Source organism: Lithobates pipiens, unplaced genomic scaffold (assembly GCF_037356315.1).
Source record: "Lithobates pipiens isolate NorthernLeopardFrog02 unplaced genomic scaffold, aLitPip1_a1.2 Scaffold_13, whole genome shotgun sequence".
NCBI classification, from domain to species: domain Eukaryota; kingdom Metazoa; phylum Chordata; class Amphibia; order Anura; family Ranidae; genus Lithobates; species Lithobates pipiens.
Window position 1 is genome coordinate 287,725,436 of NW_027507718.1, and position 21,162 is coordinate 287,746,597.

General features: G+C 40.1%; 1 protein-coding gene across 5 annotated transcripts in view; it reads right to left on the minus strand.

Moving 5' to 3' along the window:
• Nucleotides 1-15,278: 15,278 nt before the first annotated feature.
• EGF (epidermal growth factor) overlaps nt 15,279-21,162 on the minus strand; it is a 198,747-nt gene continuing 192,863 nt past the window's right edge. For all 5 annotated transcript variants that reach the window (XM_077476716.1, XM_077476717.1, XM_077476715.1 and 2 more), the window contains one exon: nt 15,279-17,544. In XM_077476716.1, coding sequence (XP_077332842.1) covers nt 17,538-17,544 — 7 coding nt within the window. In that variant the 3' untranslated portion in view covers nt 15,279-17,537. The remainder of the gene's footprint in view (nt 17,545-21,162) is intronic.

A 21,162-nucleotide genomic window follows, 5' to 3' on the forward strand; every position in this document is an offset into this window, starting at 1 on the left:
GTTGATAAATATAAAATGATGCACTGGGGGCTAAGAATATGCATGCATCATACATACTAGGGGGAGTACAACTGGGGGAATTAATGGTAAAGGATCTGGGTGTTCTGGTAGCTCATAAGCTTGATAGTAGCATGCAATGCCAAGCTGCGGTTTACAAAGTGAGCAAAATCCTTTCTTGTATTAAAAAAGGTATGGGCTGCAGGGAGAGGGACATCTGCCCCTGTACAAATTATTAGTAAGACCTCATCTGGAATATGCAGTTCAGTTTTGGGCACCAGTTCACAAAAAGGATATTGGGAAACTGGAGAAAAGTGCAGAGGAGTATAACCAAACTGATAAGAGGCATGGAGGAACTCAGCTATGAGGAAAGATTAGAGGAGCTGAATTTATTCTGTCTTGAGAGGTGAAGATTAAGGGGGATATGATCAACATGTATAATTAAATAAGTGGTCCGTGTAGTGGTCCATATAGTGACTTGGTGTAGAGTAATGCACTGTAGGGTCATCACAGAGGACAAGGGGGCATTCTTTACGTCTGGAGGATAAGAGATTTAATCTCCAAATATTGAAGGGCTTCTTCACAGTAAGAGCTGTGAAAATGTGGAAAAGGCTTCCTTTAAAGCTGCTTCTGGCTAGCTCAGTAGACTTTTTTAAAAAGGCCTGGGTTGTTTCCTAAATGCACATAATATAACTGGATACTAATATCTAAAGGTAAAGTTGATCCAGGGAGTGACTTGTTTTCCTCTGTCCCTCTCCTACTTTCCTTTATTCTCTCCCCTGATAAAAATGTAATTGTTCTAAGTTTGAACAAGAACTATTAAATGCTTTATACTGGCGACTATTCTGTTATGCAGCATATTTGGCTTGTATAGCTTTACGTGTCGTCAAAGATGCCTCACCATAATTTGAATAGTTACTATGAAAATGAATAAACATATGTTTGCCTATAAAGCTGAACCAGGAACTATTCAATTGCCTCTTTAGGGATAAAGAAGGAAGTAAATTGGATCATACCTTATTAGGGTTTTTTTTTTTTGCCTTTTGTGGGCATAAGATAGTGTATATGGAGGTTTTTATGGAGGTTTTTAATTTGTATGTGTTTTGAGGGTTTTTTTCTCTGTTGGTTAAACTGATTAATCAGATTAATGAAGTATCTACAATATCTGTGTGTCAATGACAGCTCTGTACAACCATAGCGATAAATAGAGTCCATCTCAAACTACCTGAATACATGCACACCTGTTTGACAGTTCATCCATAGAGGTGAATAAAGTTCATCACACACCACAGGGATGCTTGTACACTTTTCCAAGTAATGAGTGGCATTTACAAGACACAAATCATTACTCATCTAAATGAGGCATTTACTGTCAATCGGATGTCTATCATAGAGAATACAGAAGAATTTGAACTTTTAAATTCATTTAAAAATAGATAAATAAGCAAGATAGCTTTTATGGTGTCATAGAATTGTTATGTTGTCAGCATGATATAGTGGACTATGGACACATTTTTTTTGAGACAGTCAAAACCTAAACTACATGTCAACATTGCAAAGAAATATTGTTTTAAAGTTTTTTTCAGCTGAATATCCCACAAAATCCAAGTTTCCTAGCCATTTTAGATTAAAAAATAGATTAAAAAACAACTTCTAAGACAGTGAATCATGCACTTTAATTCACTGGTATGTGGCCAACCACAGTGCCTCTAGTGGAGACCCATAATCACTAGCTGCTCTTTGTGCTAATTGGCCTTGTCATCCCCGGGGTTGTAACTTCATGACACTAAAGCTGGCTATAAACAGAGCAATTATTTTTCCCTGCAACAATGGGTTGTCACAATTAAAGACAAAATTAAAGCCAATTAAAGCCACATACACACGATCGGTATTCCGGCCAGAAAAAGACAGATGAGAGCTTTTTATCGGAAAATGCGACTGTGTGTATGCTCCATCGGAATTTAGCTGTTCGAATTTCCGCCAGCCAAAAATTGATAGCATGTTCTCAATTTTCCCAACGGTAAAACTTTCTATCAGAAATTCCGATCGTGTGTATGCAATTCCGACACGCCAAAAATCACACATGCTCAGATTCAACTACGAGACAGAAGCTATTGGCTACTGGCTATTGAACTTCCCTTTTCTAGTCCCGTCATACATGTTGTACCTCACCGCGTTCTAAACGATCGGAATTTGGTGTGGCCGTGTGTAGGCAAGACAGCTTGAGCGGAATTCCGTCGGGAAAGCCATCAGAGCTTCTTTCAACGAGAATTCCGATCGTGTGTACGCGGCATAAGTGTTCTCTTGACGGGGAGGCAGTGGGAGCTGTCCCCACTGGGAAAACAGAGATTATTGCTAGCAGCTATTACAGCAATAGCAATAATAATATTTAAAATCTGGCAGGCTGGTTGCACCCAAGTTGATCTATCGATCAACTTGGGTATATTCAGCCTGCTCATAAATGGATCATACTTTTTACTTCTCAGCCTCCTGATTAGACAGTGAAAAAGCAGCACCATACTATAAGAGTTTAGAGTGAGAGTATAGTGGAGTGTATTACAATAGAATCCCAACTGTCTTACATTTATGGATCTTGCTATTTTCTCATCTGGCCCGGTGCAAATCGAAATATGGGAAGCTAATATAAGAAGAGATTTCAGGAATTTTTACTAGCAGTATTTAAAATGATGTGCTCTTATTTTTTGCCAACTAAAAAGTAGCTATTTAGATTTGCTTGGAGTTCACTTTTGGCTTACTTTGTAGGCAGTGATTTGAAACCACATTGCATAGTAAAAGAAATCCATGTTAGTGGATCATGCAGCACTAACAATGTAAAATCACAGCTTCTAGTCTATACCAACATTAAAATTACAGAGCTCATTCTAGATGGACTTGTACTTTTTCATATCGCCTTGACAGTTTGCATAGAATACCACCATGTTTGTTGTGCAAGCAGTGGCAGAGGTCAGTCCTTTTTAAATTAAAATGCAAATATTTCTGCAAGGCCGGTACGTCTCTGCTGTGTGCTTTATCCAGGGCTTAGGTCTTTATGGCTGTACTGAATGCCTCACTCTCAAATAGAATAGTTCACGACACTGGTATTAGGTAAGACATATTGTAGTATATGATAAGCTCTGTTAAACAAATGATTATTTGAAGAACAAAAATTCCATGCCACCAAGTTTACTATTGTTAAATATTTGTGACGTTTGGATTTTTTTATTTATTTTTTGATGATTCACTGAAGAAAGGAAGATACTAGTATCTTTCTTTATAATTAAGGAGCCACAAGATCTAATTTACAACCTACTTAGGAGTTTGTACCACTTTTGTTTTGGCATGGTCAGTTTTATAGAGTATACTTTGTGGTCACCAGAACTATCATGTAGCTGTTAGCTGTGGTTGCTACATGATGTATAGACATGCATTGCAAATTCACACATTGTCTAAGTTACAATTTACCTATGATGTGGCATTCCTGAACACATGAATGAATAACCACTTTGTGGTCTTAACTAATATAAAGTTAAAAGGATATCTACACCCAAAAACAAAAATATAATATACCGTAGCTTACTAGTCCTTGTATGTTTATAAGGCAGTGTGGAGTAAAGTGGTGCAGCTATATCAAAATAACATGAAATCATAGATATAAGATGTATGATATCACTATAAGTGTTGCAAAAACACACTGGAGTATGAATATAAAAAATCAAAGTATAACTCTGCTATACTATAGTATCCAGTGATAAATGTTGAAAAATAAAGTGTTCAAGTGCTAATAATATAAAACAATGAACAAAACAACAAATGAGCGTCCGTTTCTTTAAAAATTGTGTTCAAACTATAAACAAACAAGTCCCAGTTCATACATCCATATAGATGATCATCATCAAGAAAAGTAACAGGTGGTTGAATGAATATTGTGGTATATAATTAAAAAAAACAGTGACTCTTCACCCATGCTCCCCCTCGGGTCCACACTCACCAAATAGGTATACCCCTACAGGGGTGAAAGGCCTCACAATGGAGTCAACTCTCCATCCTATGTTCTCTCCTCATCATCCATGATCGTATTATGCGATCACATATAAGGGTAAAGAAAGGGGATCCGTATGGATACGTTTATTGAATAAAAGTTCATTAAAAGCACTTTCAATAGTGCTGGGAAAAAGTATACATGTGCATGAAAGTTTGTCTGGGACACCTTGCGTTCCACAGACCAAAAATCCCAAACCGGAAGTGACGTAGTGATGCTGTAAGCTCCACCCTACATGTTTTGTCTGCAGACCTCATGTATGTCTTGACTGCTTTCGTTTTAATCAGCAAGTATGGAAAATACCTGTTGTTCTTTCTAGGTAGAGTTTTTGTGAGTCTATTCCCCTATGCATTGCATGAAAAAAGCAATTCTAGAGGTAAGTGTGCCGTAATGTGCAAGCATACTGTGTATGGCAAATGCTGGCCACACACAACCCTTAGTTTAGTTTCACTTTAACGTTGAACAAAGCTCTATAAAGTTGAATAAGACCCCATTTACACACATTCATAACATGCCCGTTATTTGCTTGTTTCCACACGTTGCACATATGGCAGCCCATTCACTTGACACATGCCAAAACCTTGTGTGGCAAAATTTGTCACTGAGCCAGGCATGTTTGGCAAAGCAAGCATGGTGGGGCAGAAATGTGTGATTCTGCCTGCATTTTCAGAGTGACCACATGTGAATGCAGCCTGAAAGTAATATTTAAGACACATTTAAAAAACAAAAAACAAACATACTTACCTGCTCTGTGCAATGGTTTTGCACAGAGCAACCCCAATCCTCCGATTCTTGGGTCTCCCGCTGGCGCTCCTAGATCCTCTTCTTCTCAGTGTGCCCTCATAGCTAACAGCTTGCTCCCAATCCCTGCTCTGTGCGTTCATAAGAATCACAGAATGGGCCTCGTCCCCAACCCCTCCTCACTGGCTGTGATTGACAGCAGTGGGAGCAAATGGCTCCCGCTGCTGTCTCTCAGCCAATGAGGAGGCAGAGAACCCGGAGAGCAGCTGCTCTTGTGCACATCATTGGATCACGTTCAGCCTTGGTTAAGTAGTGAGGGGGGCTGCTGGGGGATCTGCATATTGAAGGTTTTTACCTCCATGTATAGAATGCATAAAGATAAAAAAAAAACTTCAGGCTATAGAACCACTTTAAAGCCTAACACTAACTATTCTTACAAATGTTCCTTTTTCCTCTTCCTACCTACTTTTCCCTGTGTTAGTGAGGACTGACAACAGTTGGGATGCTATGAGTGATGTCAAACCTTCCGGAATTCCAAGCCATTGTCGAGGGCTTCATGATACAGGGGAGTCGGAGCTGCAAAATCACATGACTGGATAGGACCTGAGTGAAAAAGGGTAAGTATACAGATCTTTTTTTGCACAGGGTGGGCGGGATAGGTGTGACGAGGGAACAGTTTTAAGGATAGCTAGTGTTAGGCTTTAATTCCACTTTTAGGCCAACCTGGGTGACACTGACATCCAAGGCTTCTTCCATAAATAAAGTGGAGGAAGCAAGAAAGTGGGTGATAACGCCATCTCATCTAAGGGCTGGTAAGCTGCAAAATATAACTTTTTTGGTTTGGCTTAGATACACTTAAGCAAGTTATTTGTTAAAGGCTAAGTTCAGCTTTGCAAAATGTTACATGTTACACCAGCATTTAGGGCAGCGTGCTCATCCAGTGTGGCCCACAGAGCCCTCTAATGTGTCCACATGCTCTGGGATGGGGGACCGGCAAGCCCACATCAAGGGTTACTGACCCATCAACACAGGGCATCAGAGTGGATGGAACTGGCACCAAAGAAAGCAAGCGGCTGGAGAGGGAGCCAGAGCTGCGAAAGTCAATGTTTCTTCTGCAGCACCAGCTCTTGTCCCAGGAGAAGTGCATTTGGTATCACTCTGCCTGGGACAGGAACCTTTCTAACAGCCTAGTAATGCCAGCACAAGCTGAAAGTCAAACAGGTCAGTTTATTAAACATCACATAGTCTTGCAATAGGAATATTATTTATTAAACATCGCATAGTTTTGCAAAGAGCATATTAGCACATTAAAAAAAGGGTTATTAGTCTGCTTTTACACTGATTCACAAGTGTAGCGCAGCTTTCCTGTGGGTTTGGAATTTGAAATTCTGTTTAATTTAATTTAATTGTGGCCCGCAACCGGTTACCAAATCTCTTAAGTGGCCCATGCTCTTCAAAAGGTTGAGCACCCCTTATTTAGAGTGTAACATGTAACAAGTTCCAGTAGCGCTTCCTCCAATGACAGTGGGTGAGGGTCTTTTTCCCCTGCAGTCGCTGTCACATTTGAAATCTGTGTGGCTGTGCAAGACTTCACCTGCACAGCAGCAACATTTATTTACAGGGATATGTGAATAAATAAACGACAAGTCCCTCTACCACCGCAGCAGACAAACTTGTAGTTTCAATGGACTGAGAGTGTACTGATCAGCATGCTCATAGTCCATTCACTCTTTCTCCAGCTTTCAAATAGAAAGCCCATAAAGAAGTACTGGCAGAAGACAGGAGGAAATGTGTGCAGGAGACTGACATTGCACTCGCGATCCACTGACTATGGGTGCATTGCTTTTGCAGATTCCTGTGGGGAAAAATAATACGTTTTTTTCTCAGCAAAAATATGTATTATTTTTCCCTTAAAGGTGAAATTATCCTTGAACTGCTTTCTGACCACCCACTGTCAAATGACGGCGGGGCAGAGCAGCTCTTGTTCTGGGACGCCATCATATGCTAGGACACGGCATCCCAGAACAAGAGCTGCACTGCCCCGCCGTCCGAGGCTCTTTAACCCTGTGATCGCCTGTGTCCAATCACAGCCGGTCACATGTAAACAAGGAGATACCGGTAATTGGCTCTCCTCGCCTCACACTGACAAAGTGTGAGGAGAGCAGAACTGATCAGCGGCATCTCCTCACAGAAGGACATCTAGGGATGTAATAAGGGCACTGACCATCAGTGCTCTGATTACAATAAAGAAATAAAGTGTAACAATACAGTGCCCACCAATGCCAGCATGCAAGGCCCACCAATGCCAGCATACAGTGCCCACCAGTGGTAGAAATCAGTGCCCACCACTGCCCAAAAGTGCCACAAATCAGTGCCCATTAGCCATACCAGTCAGTGCTGGCAATCAGTGCTGGCCATCAATGCCCATCACTGCTGTCCATCAATGCCCATAAGTGTCACCCATCAGTGCCACCCATCAATGACCATCTGTACCGCCTATCCATGCTGCCTATCTATGCCCACCAGTGCTGCCTATCAGTGCCCACCACTGCCGCCTATAAGTGCCCACCAGTGACACCTATTAGTGCCCATCAGTGCCACCTAACAGTGCCCATCAGTGCCACCTATCAGTGCTCATCAGTGCCACATATCAGTGCCACCTATCAGTGCCCTTAAGTGCAGCATATTAGTGCCTCATCAGTGCACATAAGTGCCGCCTCATCAGTGCCCATAAATGCAACCTCATCAATGCCCACCAGTTCAGCCTATCAGTGCCCATCGATGCCACCTCATCAGTGCACATCAGTGAAGGTAAAAAATTACTTCGTTACAAAATTTACTGACAGAAAAAAAGTAAAAAATATTATTTTTCCAAAATGTTTGGTCTTTTTTTTTGTAAAAAATAAAAAATGCAGCAGTGATTAAATACCACCAAAAGAAAGCTCTATTTGTGTGAAGAAAATGATAAAACATTTGTTTGGGTACAGTGTAGCGTGACCATGCAATTGTCATTCAAAGTGCGACAGCGCTGAAAGCTGAAAAATGGAAGGGGTGTTAGTGCCTGGTAGGCAAGTGGTTAAAGCTGAATTCAAATGAGGTTAAAAAACACACATGAATGCAGTTCAGCGTTTAATAATAAATTGTTCAATTCATTTTTAAATACAGCTTATGTAATTACCAGAATTTGCCTTGGTACTAGTCTCCTGTAACCCCCAGTAAAGCAGTACTCCATCTGGAAGATGTGAGATCAACACTGGGAGTCAATCACGTGTACTGCCTGGACATGTGTTGGCAAGGAGCATACTGTAGACAGGATGCCTACTCTTGGTTAGTCATTCTAGGTTGGGAGGAAGGGGTTAATGCTTGTGTTGCCTTCCCTTGTGTTAGTTGGTTTTCCTCTTGGGTCCAGTCTCCCTCCTGTATGATGTAAAGGGAAGAGGCCAGGATCCTGGGGGGGACCTGGAACAGAGAAGAACCCAGACAAGCATGGAAACCTGGTTCAGGCTCAGAATGCAGACTCTGAATTATGTCCTAAGAAGCTTGTTGGAATACTGACCCATTGGACATGTACTCCTTTGTTCGAGCTATCACCAGTTTACTTTTCCCAAAGATGCATCACCTGAACAGGTAAACTAGGGCAGCCATAGTTAAGTTAAGTTAAGTTAGGTTAAGTTAGGCAAAGGACATTGTCACATGTTGTACATGTTCTGTCAAATGTTCAGTAAAGTTGTTTACTCTGCTCAAAGCCTGGTCTGAAGTTACTGAAGGGGTGCATGTGGCGTCCTGGTATCTCTCTAAGGAATATGGGTCTAAACTAGCACATTGGAGTCTATGAAACATCACTACAACAAAGAAGTTGCTATGAGTAACCAGAAGGAAGAACAGACGACCAGTCATTGGCATGGTACCTGAATAGATGACAGGTTCTCCAGAAGTGAGGGGGATCAATATTCAGCTCCCTTCCTAGCTGTCTGTCTCCATCGTTAACTGGGAGAGGATTAGTATTACAGAAATCTAATACCTGGTCACTTGTTATGGAACAAGAAGGGTTAAGGGGAACAGGCATGAGGTGCGTGCTATGTGCTCAGCGGAACCCCATTCTGTTACTGGCAGGGCCGTAGATAATTTTTTTTCCTGGTTGGGGGGGGGGGGGGGGCAGTTCTGGTCTTTCAAACTTAAAGGCATCATTTAAACTTTAATGTTGGAGGAGGTATGGTAAAAACATTTGACAGCAGAGTGGGGCCATGAGGCTTTGCAGTGCAGTGCAGCAAAAATGATCCTCATTGAACTGAATAGAACGCAATGCACGCAGTTGTGGTGCAGTAGTGTACTCATTAGTACAGCAAGCTCCTCCTAAGCTCCCTAGTTTTTTTTTTTCATTCAGCCCGTTGGGTTGAACTAAAATAAACTTACCGTGTGAACCAGGCTTTAGATCTCATTCATATGTTCTAAATGGCCATGGAATGGCAAATATGTCATGAATACTTATAGCCAGGATCACAGATTTTACCTTTTTTGTCAGCTGCTCAGCCTGTTCACCTGAGTGATGGGCTTAAAAGAGCCACTGCTATTAACATGTATCTGCAAATCCAGTGGTCCCTTTGTTTAAGCTCCGGGGGACAAAGCAAAACACGTTGGGGTGTGGCCTGGTCTCTCCCATCACTAGTAAATTACCATAGGACTCCGTGGATGTGCGGCACCGGGGATTTTTTTCTCTCTTCCCTTTAGTGACTACAGGAGGTGGGATGAGCTCCATCCCTTGCCGGCACTCCTGCAGCACATTCAGTATCATCTACATTACCCCCCACATTGATTGAGCCTGAGCGACACACTAAAAAATCGTGGGTCACAGTGGTTACCTGCTGTTAGAGACAAATTTCTGACCCCGTATACAGAGAGATTTCATCCAAGGGCAAAAATGTACCCCTACCTGCAGGTCACCACTGGATGTGCAGATAGATGTGGGTACATGTTTACAGCAGCAGACAGCCTTATCTCTTTTCAGCCCATCACTCAGGTGTACAAGCTGAGCAGATATTGGAACATCTGAGATCCCGGGTGCAGGTACTTGCAGTATACTTGCTGCACCATGGTCATGTAGGATGTATGAATGAGACCCAAGACTTGATTTTAGTTAACCTCACTGTGCAAGTTGAGCAGGTGCAAGGGGCAACATATTGTGGTAGGCTGTAAATTCAGTGATTTATTTAAACCTTAAAAAACTGTGTCCTAAGAAATTTTATGAAATGTTTTAAGAGATGAAAAAAAATATATTGTGCACTACCTACCACAGGATGTTGCCCTTTGCACCTGGTCAATATGGTTGGCTTTTATTCAGTCGTAAACTGTAGTAAACCCAGCTTTTGCACTTACAAGTAAGCCTATAATAACGCTTACCTGTAGGTACAGTGGATATCTCCTAAACTTGTGGTGTTTAGAATATATTCACATGGAAAGCAGCCGCGATGTCACCAATGCATGCGCTCTGAAGGGACACCGCTTGGTTGTACTTCTTATGGATGGGAGTGCAGTTTGTTCTGCACTTTTGTGACCCATTTTTAGTCGACAGCCAGCTATAGCCCGCAGTCAGCTGACATCGCTCAGCAGGTCCAGGCTGTGGAAAGATCCTAACTTTAAAGTCAGGATTCACCCAGATGCCTGGACCAGCAGATAGCCAGCCGCTTCTGCCCCATCCACAGCCTGGTGTTCCAGTGAGCTTGGGGGGGGGGGGGGGCATAGACAGGAACTGACAGTCACCACCCTTTGCTCACTAAAGGCTGAGAACAGAGTGATCAGAGGTCTTTGGTCGCTCTATTGTTTGTCTTAGAGGCAGCTGGAGACAGATGCAACATTGGATCAATGCTCCATCCACCTGTGTAAGTATAATTAAAAAAAAAAACATCTCTTTTAAAGGAAAAAAAATCCCCCTCTCCTTCCTAAGAACCCTCCCCAAGCAAAGATTCCCATTGTAAAATATCTCCCTCCCTCAAATATTCCCCCAAAAATTAAACCCCATCTCTAAACTGACCCCCCCCCCCCAAAGCAAAAATATCTCCCACAGTCAACACCCTCTCCCCCAGCAAAGATTTCTAATTATGAAGAAAATCTCCCTTCATCCAATCAAACTCCCTCCCAGAAGCAAATCCCTGCCATTATCCACCCCCTGTAAACTTCTCTACAAGAAACCCCCCCCTTCCCCAAAAGCAAACCCACCCCCCTTCCTTAACCCCCCACCAAAAAAAACTCCCCCAGGCTAGAATTCTCACTCCCTCCTTCCCAAAAACAAAAATGGATGCCTCCCCACTTACCAGACCTCAGATTCAGCATGGCACAGAAGTAGGAAAACTTCTGCATCCCCAGTCTCCCTTCAGCTGTGTCATATGATACCTCAAGGAGGAGCCTATAAGTTCCCTCAACCGTGCACTGTCAATTGCCGGCATTTGAGACCTTGCAGTAATGTCATGCTTTTCAGGGGGACCCCTTATTAAACTGAGTGGATGGGGCACAATAGAAGGGGGGCTGGCTGCTGCACTCTGAAACTCTGATTGCTTCTACTGTGCTGATGCTGAGGCTAAACAGCAAGGACACTGTCTGTGCATTTTGCCAGGATGCTCTGGGGAGTGTTTGAACACCCCTGACTCCCCTCCTTATCTACGCCCCTGGTTACTGGGAGTGAGGTAACAGAGGTATGCTGACTGGTGGAGTGGGCATAGGCTCTGCATGTCCCTCCTAATGAAACACATACACTTGTTCAAGTGTGTAGGACAAGGGACAATATCTTTGGAAGATCTCCGTATACAACACTACACACCAGTGGTTCATCTCTGAATTGGGGGACTACCTTAATGTTTGAATTCCACATGACCCCCTTGCCTGGTCCAAGGCATTGGTGAGCAAGCCTTTGGGCAAGGTATTACTCTTGTGCTGGGAGGAGTGAAACCGTTTATTACCTGATGTATTCCAAAGATTCCACCCCGAGTAGGCCTCCTGTGTGACCCACACTGGGCGCCCAACGAGTTAATGGGGAACATATGGAGGAGTTGTCACCCACCTACTATAACACATACCCTACCCCTTACATATTGATAGGATGAGAGAGCAGAGTAAGTAGAGGTATGGGCAGAGATGTGGATGTGCACTAGATCTATTCAAGTCAGGTTACCAGCTTGGCTGTGCTGTTCAGAAAAGCCCAATTTCACAGCGCACAGTTAGGAATAACTGCTTTAAAGACTACTTCTTTTGAAAAAAAATATAAATGGTAGCACAATTTTCTTTTACTGTCAAGTTGGGCATCCCATAATCCCTAACCCCATCCAAGTTATCACCTCCTCAATATAACAACAAGCACAAAGCTCAAGGACAGTTTTTCTGCATCTGGATGCAAGTTAAAAAAAGGCTAAGTGACTGGCTGTGCAGCAGTGGGTAACCATGACATTTACAGCTCCTACGGGGGTAGTGATACACTGATAAAAAGCAAAATCTTTTTTTTTAATTACCTCAACAGGCAAGCTATACAGATGTCAAATATGTGTATAAACACTGATCTAATATGCTGGTGCAAAACTAAACTCTTATGCCGCGTACACACGATCATACTTTCTGGCAAACTTGGTCCGGCGGACCAGAATCCGTACGACAATTTGATCGTGTGTGGGCTCCAGCGGACTTTTTTTCCCCAAAAGTCCGATGGACCTAGAAATAAAACATGTTTCAAGTCTATCCGACTCGAGTCCGACGGACTAAAAATTGGGAAAACCGTTCATCTGTGTGATAGTCCGACGGACCGAATACAACGCAAGGGCAGCTATTGGCTACTGGCTATTGAACTTCCTTGTTTAGTCCCGTATATGTCATCACGTTTAAAATGAACGGACTTTCGAATGGGCTTAGTTCGGTCATGTGTGGCCAAGTCCGTTTCATTCAGAAAGTCCCCCGGACCTCCGCCAAAAGTCCGTCGGGAAGACCGTCGCACCTAGTCCGACGAAAAGTCCGGTCGTGTGTACACGGCATTATAGTACATCAGTACATAATGCCATAAATAAAAACTATGCTGCTGCATAAATAGTGACATTAATAAACTAAACCTTCATATGCATATAACTATTATAATACCCTTCTTGTGATGAAAATATATAAACAGCCAACATATGCACATGCTGTAAACATCAACAGAGTTAGTCCAAAAGAGTCCAAAAAAGTTAATGAAAGTACTTGTGCGCCTATAGAAAAAAGGACATGTGCTCCGCTCAAAAGTGCCTCAGGTGTTCCCATATGGGACAAAATGATATCACAAAAAATGGCATAATACATTTTTATGCATATCAAGGTTTAATTTATTACAGTGTCACTATTTATACAGCAGCGCAGTTTTCATTTATGTTATTATGTATAGTTTTATGTGCTTATTTAGCACATTAGGTTAATTGTGGCAGCTGAAACTCAAAATATTTATTTTATTCACTGCATTTTATAGTTTATTATTTTATAGTTTATTTATACTTTATTATTTGTAATTCAATCTATCGCGATACACTAAAAAAATTTCCACGGTGTGAAATAACATGTTGTAACTTTTAGTACATTACCCTGGATGCATGCAGGCAGGCAAAAAGGGCCCATATAATGGTAAAGGAAGTAACTTCAGACCTAATTTGTCTAGTTGCCAAAATTGCGTAGGATAGCCTAATCAGTCCAGGAATGACTAGCTTCAGCCTATATAATAAACCTTTGCATATACAGTAGATACAGTTTCAGAAAACTCAAAGAACATATGCTTTAGCTTGTAACAGTAGAGTTTGGGTCACAGCAGCTGAATGTTTAGGTATTTACCTTGCAATACAAGCCATGATGGGTACTGCACAAGACCTATTACATTCTTAACGTTCCATTTCCAACAGATGTAATCTAAATAAATATGTAGAATTTAGCACATTTGACTTATATACGTATGTGTGCCTTTCACAGCTTCACCAAACATTCAGAGCAGGCTGCTTCTAATACTTCCTCTTAAACGGTTGTTTGACAAATTACAATGTTAAAACTGACTGGAAAATGTACAAGAGAAAAAGCAAAAATTTCTTACTTTTGTATGTAAAGGCTCGTCGTACACACTATAAGAAAATTGGGCGAACATTTTGGTCCAAAGAATTTTCGTACGATTTTCGTATAGTGTGTACACAACTTTCGACTGCCTCATGATGGTATAGAATTGCCACTCATGGAATGCTATAACAGCAAAGCATGTACACTTCAACAATAGATATGGAAGCAGTTGAAAGGATCCCGCATCACTGCCTCATGATGGTACCGGATTGCCACTCATTCGGATGTATTGAAGTTGTTTGTCTCCCTTTTAACGGGTGCTGTGCCACTTCCATGGGCTGTCACCAACATCAGGTAATCCAAAGGTAATACAGCCATTGGCTGATGGATGGGGCAGCTGTTTCCTGATGTTTTCTGGGGGAAACTGTTCAAGATTTGGATACAGAAACCAGGCAGGGCTCCGGCACCTTTATCATTGCCTTCTACTAGTTGTCTACCAGTGACTTCCACAGAGGTCTGAGAACGGAGCCGCCCATGCTCCGAAACACGTTACTGCCCACCACCTCTCACTGACGCCATTGGCCTTGTGTGCCCCAGTGGGGAACCCGGAACACAGGCCGCCTTATTGCACTTGATTACATTTTTTAATATAGAGGCGTCTTTCTTTCTGCAATACTCGGTTTTGGTGGTGGGTACTCACAAATGAGGGTGGTTGTGGATTGGCACTAATGTCATCTCTAATTATCCTTTCTGCACTGGAATATGTCACTTTGGACTTTCTTTACATATTTATGCTTTGATTATCACCTGACACGTTACTATGTTGCACTGTATGGATTCTAAATTTTTATATGGGGTAAGGCCTTCATTGATTGTGTGTTTTAGCTGACAGTTGTCTATGTCCTTGGCCTGTAAAAAATTACAAGTTAAAATGTAGACAGAACTCAGGTAAAACCACAAAATGTATTTAAAAATCCATTTAAAGTTCAATTGCTTCTGCTGACTGTTATACCTTAGCATTGTGCTATATGTGTAAAATACAAAATACCACCCACCATGTTAACCTTTCTGCCCTAGGGTGTAATGCTGTTCTGTTATAGATACCGTGAGGGAACATTTGTCCACCCGTAGACCAGGATGTGTGTTACTAGCGGAATCATAAGGTAAATAAAGCCTTAGAAATAACACTAATGCAGACACCATAACTAAGGACTGGTAAGCTGCAATATATTATATATCTGTTTTTGAATTTAAATATGCTTGAATGATATTTGTATTGTTTATAAAAAAACAAATATATATATATATATATATATATATATATATATATATATATATATATTATCTCTGTCCAAATTTCACTTTTAATAACGTTCATAAAATGTTTGGTTTGCTTTTCCTACAATAAAATTTTGTAAAGCAAGGCAACATATTCAAAATAACAAGGCTGGAAAGTGTATGACGGGTTCAATTATTTTATATACAAAGTGTTGAAGACATGTAAAGCAGGAAAAGATATTTGCTATTTCCATGACTGATGTTTCACCAGCTGCTACCACTCTACAATTATTTCACCAACTACCAATAATGTTAGACCACATTTTAAATAAAAAAAAAACATATTTTTGCTTGTCACAGTAATTTTTTTTATGGTGCCCATCACACCATTGTATTTAGATATGCGGATGTTAGCTGCATAACTACAACAAAATACATCATGGTAAGAGTGCTGTAGAAGATTTGAGAATGATTTACTACAGGTTTTATACTAGCCTAGATGTTGTTGCTGCTAATAGTTATTCAAGCTAAATGGAAATATTAATTTTTTGTTATGTCAAAGCTGGCCAAGGCTTCTCACAAAAATTCAGTAAGTATTACACTTTGTAAAAATCCCTGACTAAGGGGCTTATACAGACTACCAATGGGGCAATGCTAAATATGTATGAAACAATCAATATCCAATAAGGGGACTGGAGTAAGTTTTTGTTCATTAATGGGAAGGATTCACTTGTAGGATCCATGTGGAGGAACACCTTGCACTATAGGAACAAGGGAATTCTTGGAATACTTAATAACTAATATCCCTTAGCATGTCTATAGGTCTTTCCTTAGATGCATCTGACCTCTCTATTCCATTCCATCCAAGGCAGGGGTTACTACTCCAAAGATGGAAAATTCAGTATACCGGTAATTGTCCCCTTTTAGATTTTAGTTTTTTTTTTTTTAACATACATAGCGAACCTTCTATTCTTTTCAGAGACTGAGCCATATGTACTGTATAATGATGTGATATGCAATGTTTAGAGAGTCATGTAGGTATTTTTAACAGTATATGACCTAAAACAGTTTGTTACACTCCAGTATTTTATTGGCTATTGATTTTTATACACATATTTATTATCATTTGTTTTATTTAAAGTTGTTTTATATACCATATATGCAATCTGTGTGTTTTATGGGTTAACAGAAGACTAGATATATCACAGCAGATGATGCCTGCTTTGGAACTTCATTTTTCTGATTGAAACATCAGACTAAGTTGCTTGATATGAAGTCACTGTAATTCATTTGTATTTGTACATTTCCGCTTACTCCGCATTGGTCCAAGTGGTGCACAGAACCAAGCCACAGCAAATCAACCTAGCATTTCCAGTAAAAGCTGCTCCAGTCTGATTTCATAATTCATTTATACCAGAGAAATACCAAGAGGTTGAAATGTTTTTGGGCAATAGGAGTAATATGGGGAAACCAATAGGAATGCAGTGCACTTCTGTTTAGAGCACCAAAGTACACAAAACTGGTGAATGGAGCTTCATAGTGTTAAATGTATTGAAGGAAACAATTAAATACTGTCCGTGATACTTTTTTTATTTGTACTAACATACAATTTTTCAGGACAAGCCTTTGGGGTATGTTCCCTTCTCCTAAGTCCTAGCAGTACTGACCTTGAAGAAGGGGAAATACCCACGAAAGCTTGTCCTGAAAAATAGTATGTTAGTGCAAATAAAAAAAGTATCACGGACAGTACTCAATTGTTTCTGTTGCAAGTGCACTAATATGGCTACAATCACCTCAAGAAAGTATTGAATGGAAATATTACAGAGAGATATAAAGAAGCCCTTAGGAAATCACTCCCTTTATGTTACGCAATGTTCAACCAGCAAGGTAGAAATGTGAGCACAGACATAAACTTCCAAACCTATCTTCTTTAATGTAGTCTACAAATCCACCTAATGGATATAAGAGGCTGAATTTAACCAGCAAGTCCTTGGATAGCTTTTTGCAATCACTTTGCTTAATTGGCTCAGTCCAAAAAAATACTATTATATAGTAGTAGTGGAGACTTTTCCTTAGAAAAATACAAAAAAAAGATGTCCACCTGCACTCTGGGCCTGAGCTGTTTGATAGCACTGGGAACAATGTGAACTATTTCATGTCTAAATTTAAAAACTGCTCATTTTGGAGCATAGTAGTTTTTAATCAAATAAGATTCCCAGGTAAATCTGTTGAAATTGCACAACTACGTAGAGGATTCACATTCTTCTTATTGCTGCAAATAGCTGTTCTTTCTGTTTTGCATTCATCTACAAATCAGATTATGGAACGCTGTTGTTTTTTGTAGGCACAGTCATTTTCATGTTAGTTTACACACTCTTGAAGCTCTGCTTTATTCTTCACAGACCAATTACTTGTTCATTTTTTCGTTTTCACAGTCTTGCTAGCCACTGACAAAAGAAAGAATGCAGAAAAATCAACAGCAAGTACAAGGGATTTTAAAGAAATCTTCATTTACTTAGGAACCCAGTCCAGCTTTTGTTTACATGACACTAGACACACAGAGTAATATCCTACCTGACTAAACAAGCTGCAGTACCAAATTTCACCAGCATGCGTACATGCAGAAAAAAGCTGGGGATGCAATTTCTATATTGCCAATAAAATCAGGGTGTAACTCGCTGGTGGGTTTTGTAGTCAGGAAGCCACCCTAAATTTGCAAAGAATGCCCAATAACACACATATGCATGCTCACACATATTTAAAGACAGATGTATACAATATAGAGCATGTTCTTGTCAGAAAATGATGTGCTGTAATGCTACCTTGAAGAAAAGCTTTCGGTTGACACCCAATATACTGGCATAGCTTTAAAAGCAATAAGAAACCTGACCTGTGGTACAAAGAGACATTTCAGCACTACATCTCCCTAAATGTCACTTGTGAGACATAGGCTTTTCCAGCGCAATGTTTATTAATGGTAAAAAAACATCCACCTGGCAATAAATCCTATGTAGGAAAATACAAATTAAGCAAGGCTTGGTAAATAAAATGAATATGAGCCTGTCTCCTGTAACAGACACAAGTGGTCTGCCTCTATTGTAAATACAGTTGGTCATTTTTATACTACATCTAGTTGACATTTACATGTCTGCCTGTGGGTATTGTATACAAAGAAATGATGAAGAGATGTATGTATCTTCTAAATGCAATTTCTATGAAATCATATTATTAACATATACATTATATTCATCATATGAATTAAGAAGAATATATTCTACCACCTCCACCACAATGCATCATGCATTCTTATAAGCCATGTGTCTATGAGAATTCTAAGTCATCGGGGATCATATGGAATTACAAGATGAAGTCAATAAAGCTGAGGTCTGAGATTTGTCAAAGAGGTTTCCAGTTTATATTAAACCCTTCCAGTCTGCCATCCATTGTTCTCATTCTAATAAAAGTGGGCATTTTAGGACGCAAGTGCTGGTATCATGCTCTTGTTAATGCAGCAAGATACCTTTATTGGGTCTAGAGATGGGAAGGCCAGGAAAAAAAATGGAAAAATTGGGTAAAAAATCTTTTTCTTTTTTTTTAAAAGCGTTTTTTGTTTTTTTCTGGAAAAGATAAAAAAAAAGAAGTATGGAATATGTTTTTAACAAAGATAAATACTATATCTACGATATGGCATTTCAATTATATATAATGAAGACCTTAACCACTTCCGGTCGCCTCACGCAGATATACTGCGTCAGAAGGGCACTTACAGGCAGAATCATGTACCTGTAGGTTGCCCTTTAAGAGGCGGGTTGCGGGCGCGCACGGGCGCTTCGTGAGCAAGATCGCGGGTCCCGCGGACTCGATGTCCGCAGGGATACCAGCAATCATCTCACGGAGAGGAATAACGGGGAAATTCTAACGTAAACAAGCATTTCCCCATTCTTCCTAGTGACAATGTCACTGATCACCGCTCCCTGTAAACGGGAGCGGTGATCAGTGTTGTGTCACACACAACCCCTCCCCCCACAGTTAGAATCACTCCCTAAGAAACACTTAACCCCTACAGCACCACTTAGTGGTTAACCCCTTCACTGCCAGTCTCATTTACACAGTAATCAATGCATTTTTTAATTGCACCGATCGCTGTATAAATGTGAATGGTCCCAAAATCGTGCCAAAAGTGTCCGATCTGTCCACCATGATGTTGCAGTCACAATAAAAATCGCTGATCGTCACCATTACTAATAAAAAAAAATTATTAATAAAAATGCCATAAAACCATCCCCTATTTTGTAAATGCTTTAACTTTTGCGCAAACCAATCAATAAACGCTTATTGTGATTTTTTTCTACCAAAAATATGTAGAAGAATACATATCAGCCTAAACTGAGGAAAAAAATTGTTTTTTTATATATTATTTGGGGATATTTATTATAGCAAAAACTAAAAAATAATGCTTTTTTTCAAAATTGTCACTATTTTCTTGTTTATAGCGAAAAAAATAAAAACCGCAAAGGTGATCAAATACCACCAAAAGAAAGCTCTATTTGTGGGAAAAAAAGGACGACAATTTTGTTTGGGATCCACGTCACAGGACCGCGCAATTGTCAGTTAAAGCGGCGCAGTGGCTAATCGCAAAAAGTGCTCTGGTCTTTGGCTAGCCAATTGGTCCAGGCTTAAGTGGTTAATGAAAGATTTCTGAGATTTTATGTAAAGTCTTAAACTAATGCAAGTTTTCTCAGCTGAAGACAAGCAAATCCTGGAATACAGTTCTAATAAGACTGTACTTATCAATGTAGTTCTCCAAAAAGAAAAATATGCATTTCTGCCACTATGGGGGCACTGCAGGGGAAAGCTCCAGTTTAGTTTGCTTGTGGGCTCCATCTTGTGCTTCCTACAGTTGGGGGATTGTTGGGATACAGTATATGATAGTTTCTGTCCTCTCAGGCTTTAATTGATAGGTAAGAGAGTAAATTTGTCTGAGAAATCAGTTTAACTTTATAACCTTTAAATGATTCCTACTAATGTTCTCCATCATCAGAGCATAATGTTTCCCTATAGTCTGCTCAGTAAATAGTTTTTTGCTTTTCCTCAGCTTTTTCTACAGCGCAATTTCTGCCGAGAGCAAATCTGCAATTTGCAAATACTGTGAGAAGAAATATTCTTTTCCAAATGCTACGAGGATGAAAAAACACATCCTTGCATGCCAGAGGTGCCCTAAAGACATTAAAAATACTTTATGGAATGAAAAGATGACAATAATGAAAGTGCAGGGAGATTTTCATCCAGTTCTCATTCCAGAAACACTCTTTCTGCTGCTTTTGGATCATCACAAAGTGTTTCTTCACCAGCAGCATCTTCAAGCAAGGAATTGTTACAAACCACGGCCTCCCAAAAATACACAATGCCTTCATTTATAGATAAAATGACAACTGAAAATCAGGAGAAAATTGATCAAGCTCTTGAAAGAGCAATATATGCTTCTGTATCAGCATTGCCAATAACTGAAAATGCATATTTGCAGGAAACTTTTACATTATTATGAGGGAAAAGGGGGGGGGGGGGGGTTACATGTTCTGCTGTATAGTTGAAATGATCTTAAGATATACAGTCCTTGCTATTCTATTTGTAATAAAAAATTACATTTTAAAAAGCAAGTTTAGTTCATTTGCTGAATATGCTGTAGTTTTATTTCAAGCATACATGTATATACACTACATTTCATCTTCCCAGTGTAACAAAACTATTTTTCAGTTTGTAAAACCACACTCTCAATTATTTTTTAATGTTTCCAAAATGTAATCTCTAATTGGGACCTGGGGGTTAAATGAGTCTTTTGCCAAAAATGTACACTTTCATGGAAAAGTGGGTGAATACTCTCCATCATAGTGGTTCAAATAATAATGGCAAAATAGACAACCAAACATATACATCTTGAGTGGCTAGATTGTTGTCAAAAAAATAAATAAAAAAAAAACTTTGAAAGGATTTAAGAGTCCCTGTGGCCTATACAAAGTGGGAATGGTGATTCTTGTGAAATAAATCACTGGTTCACTAAATCAAGG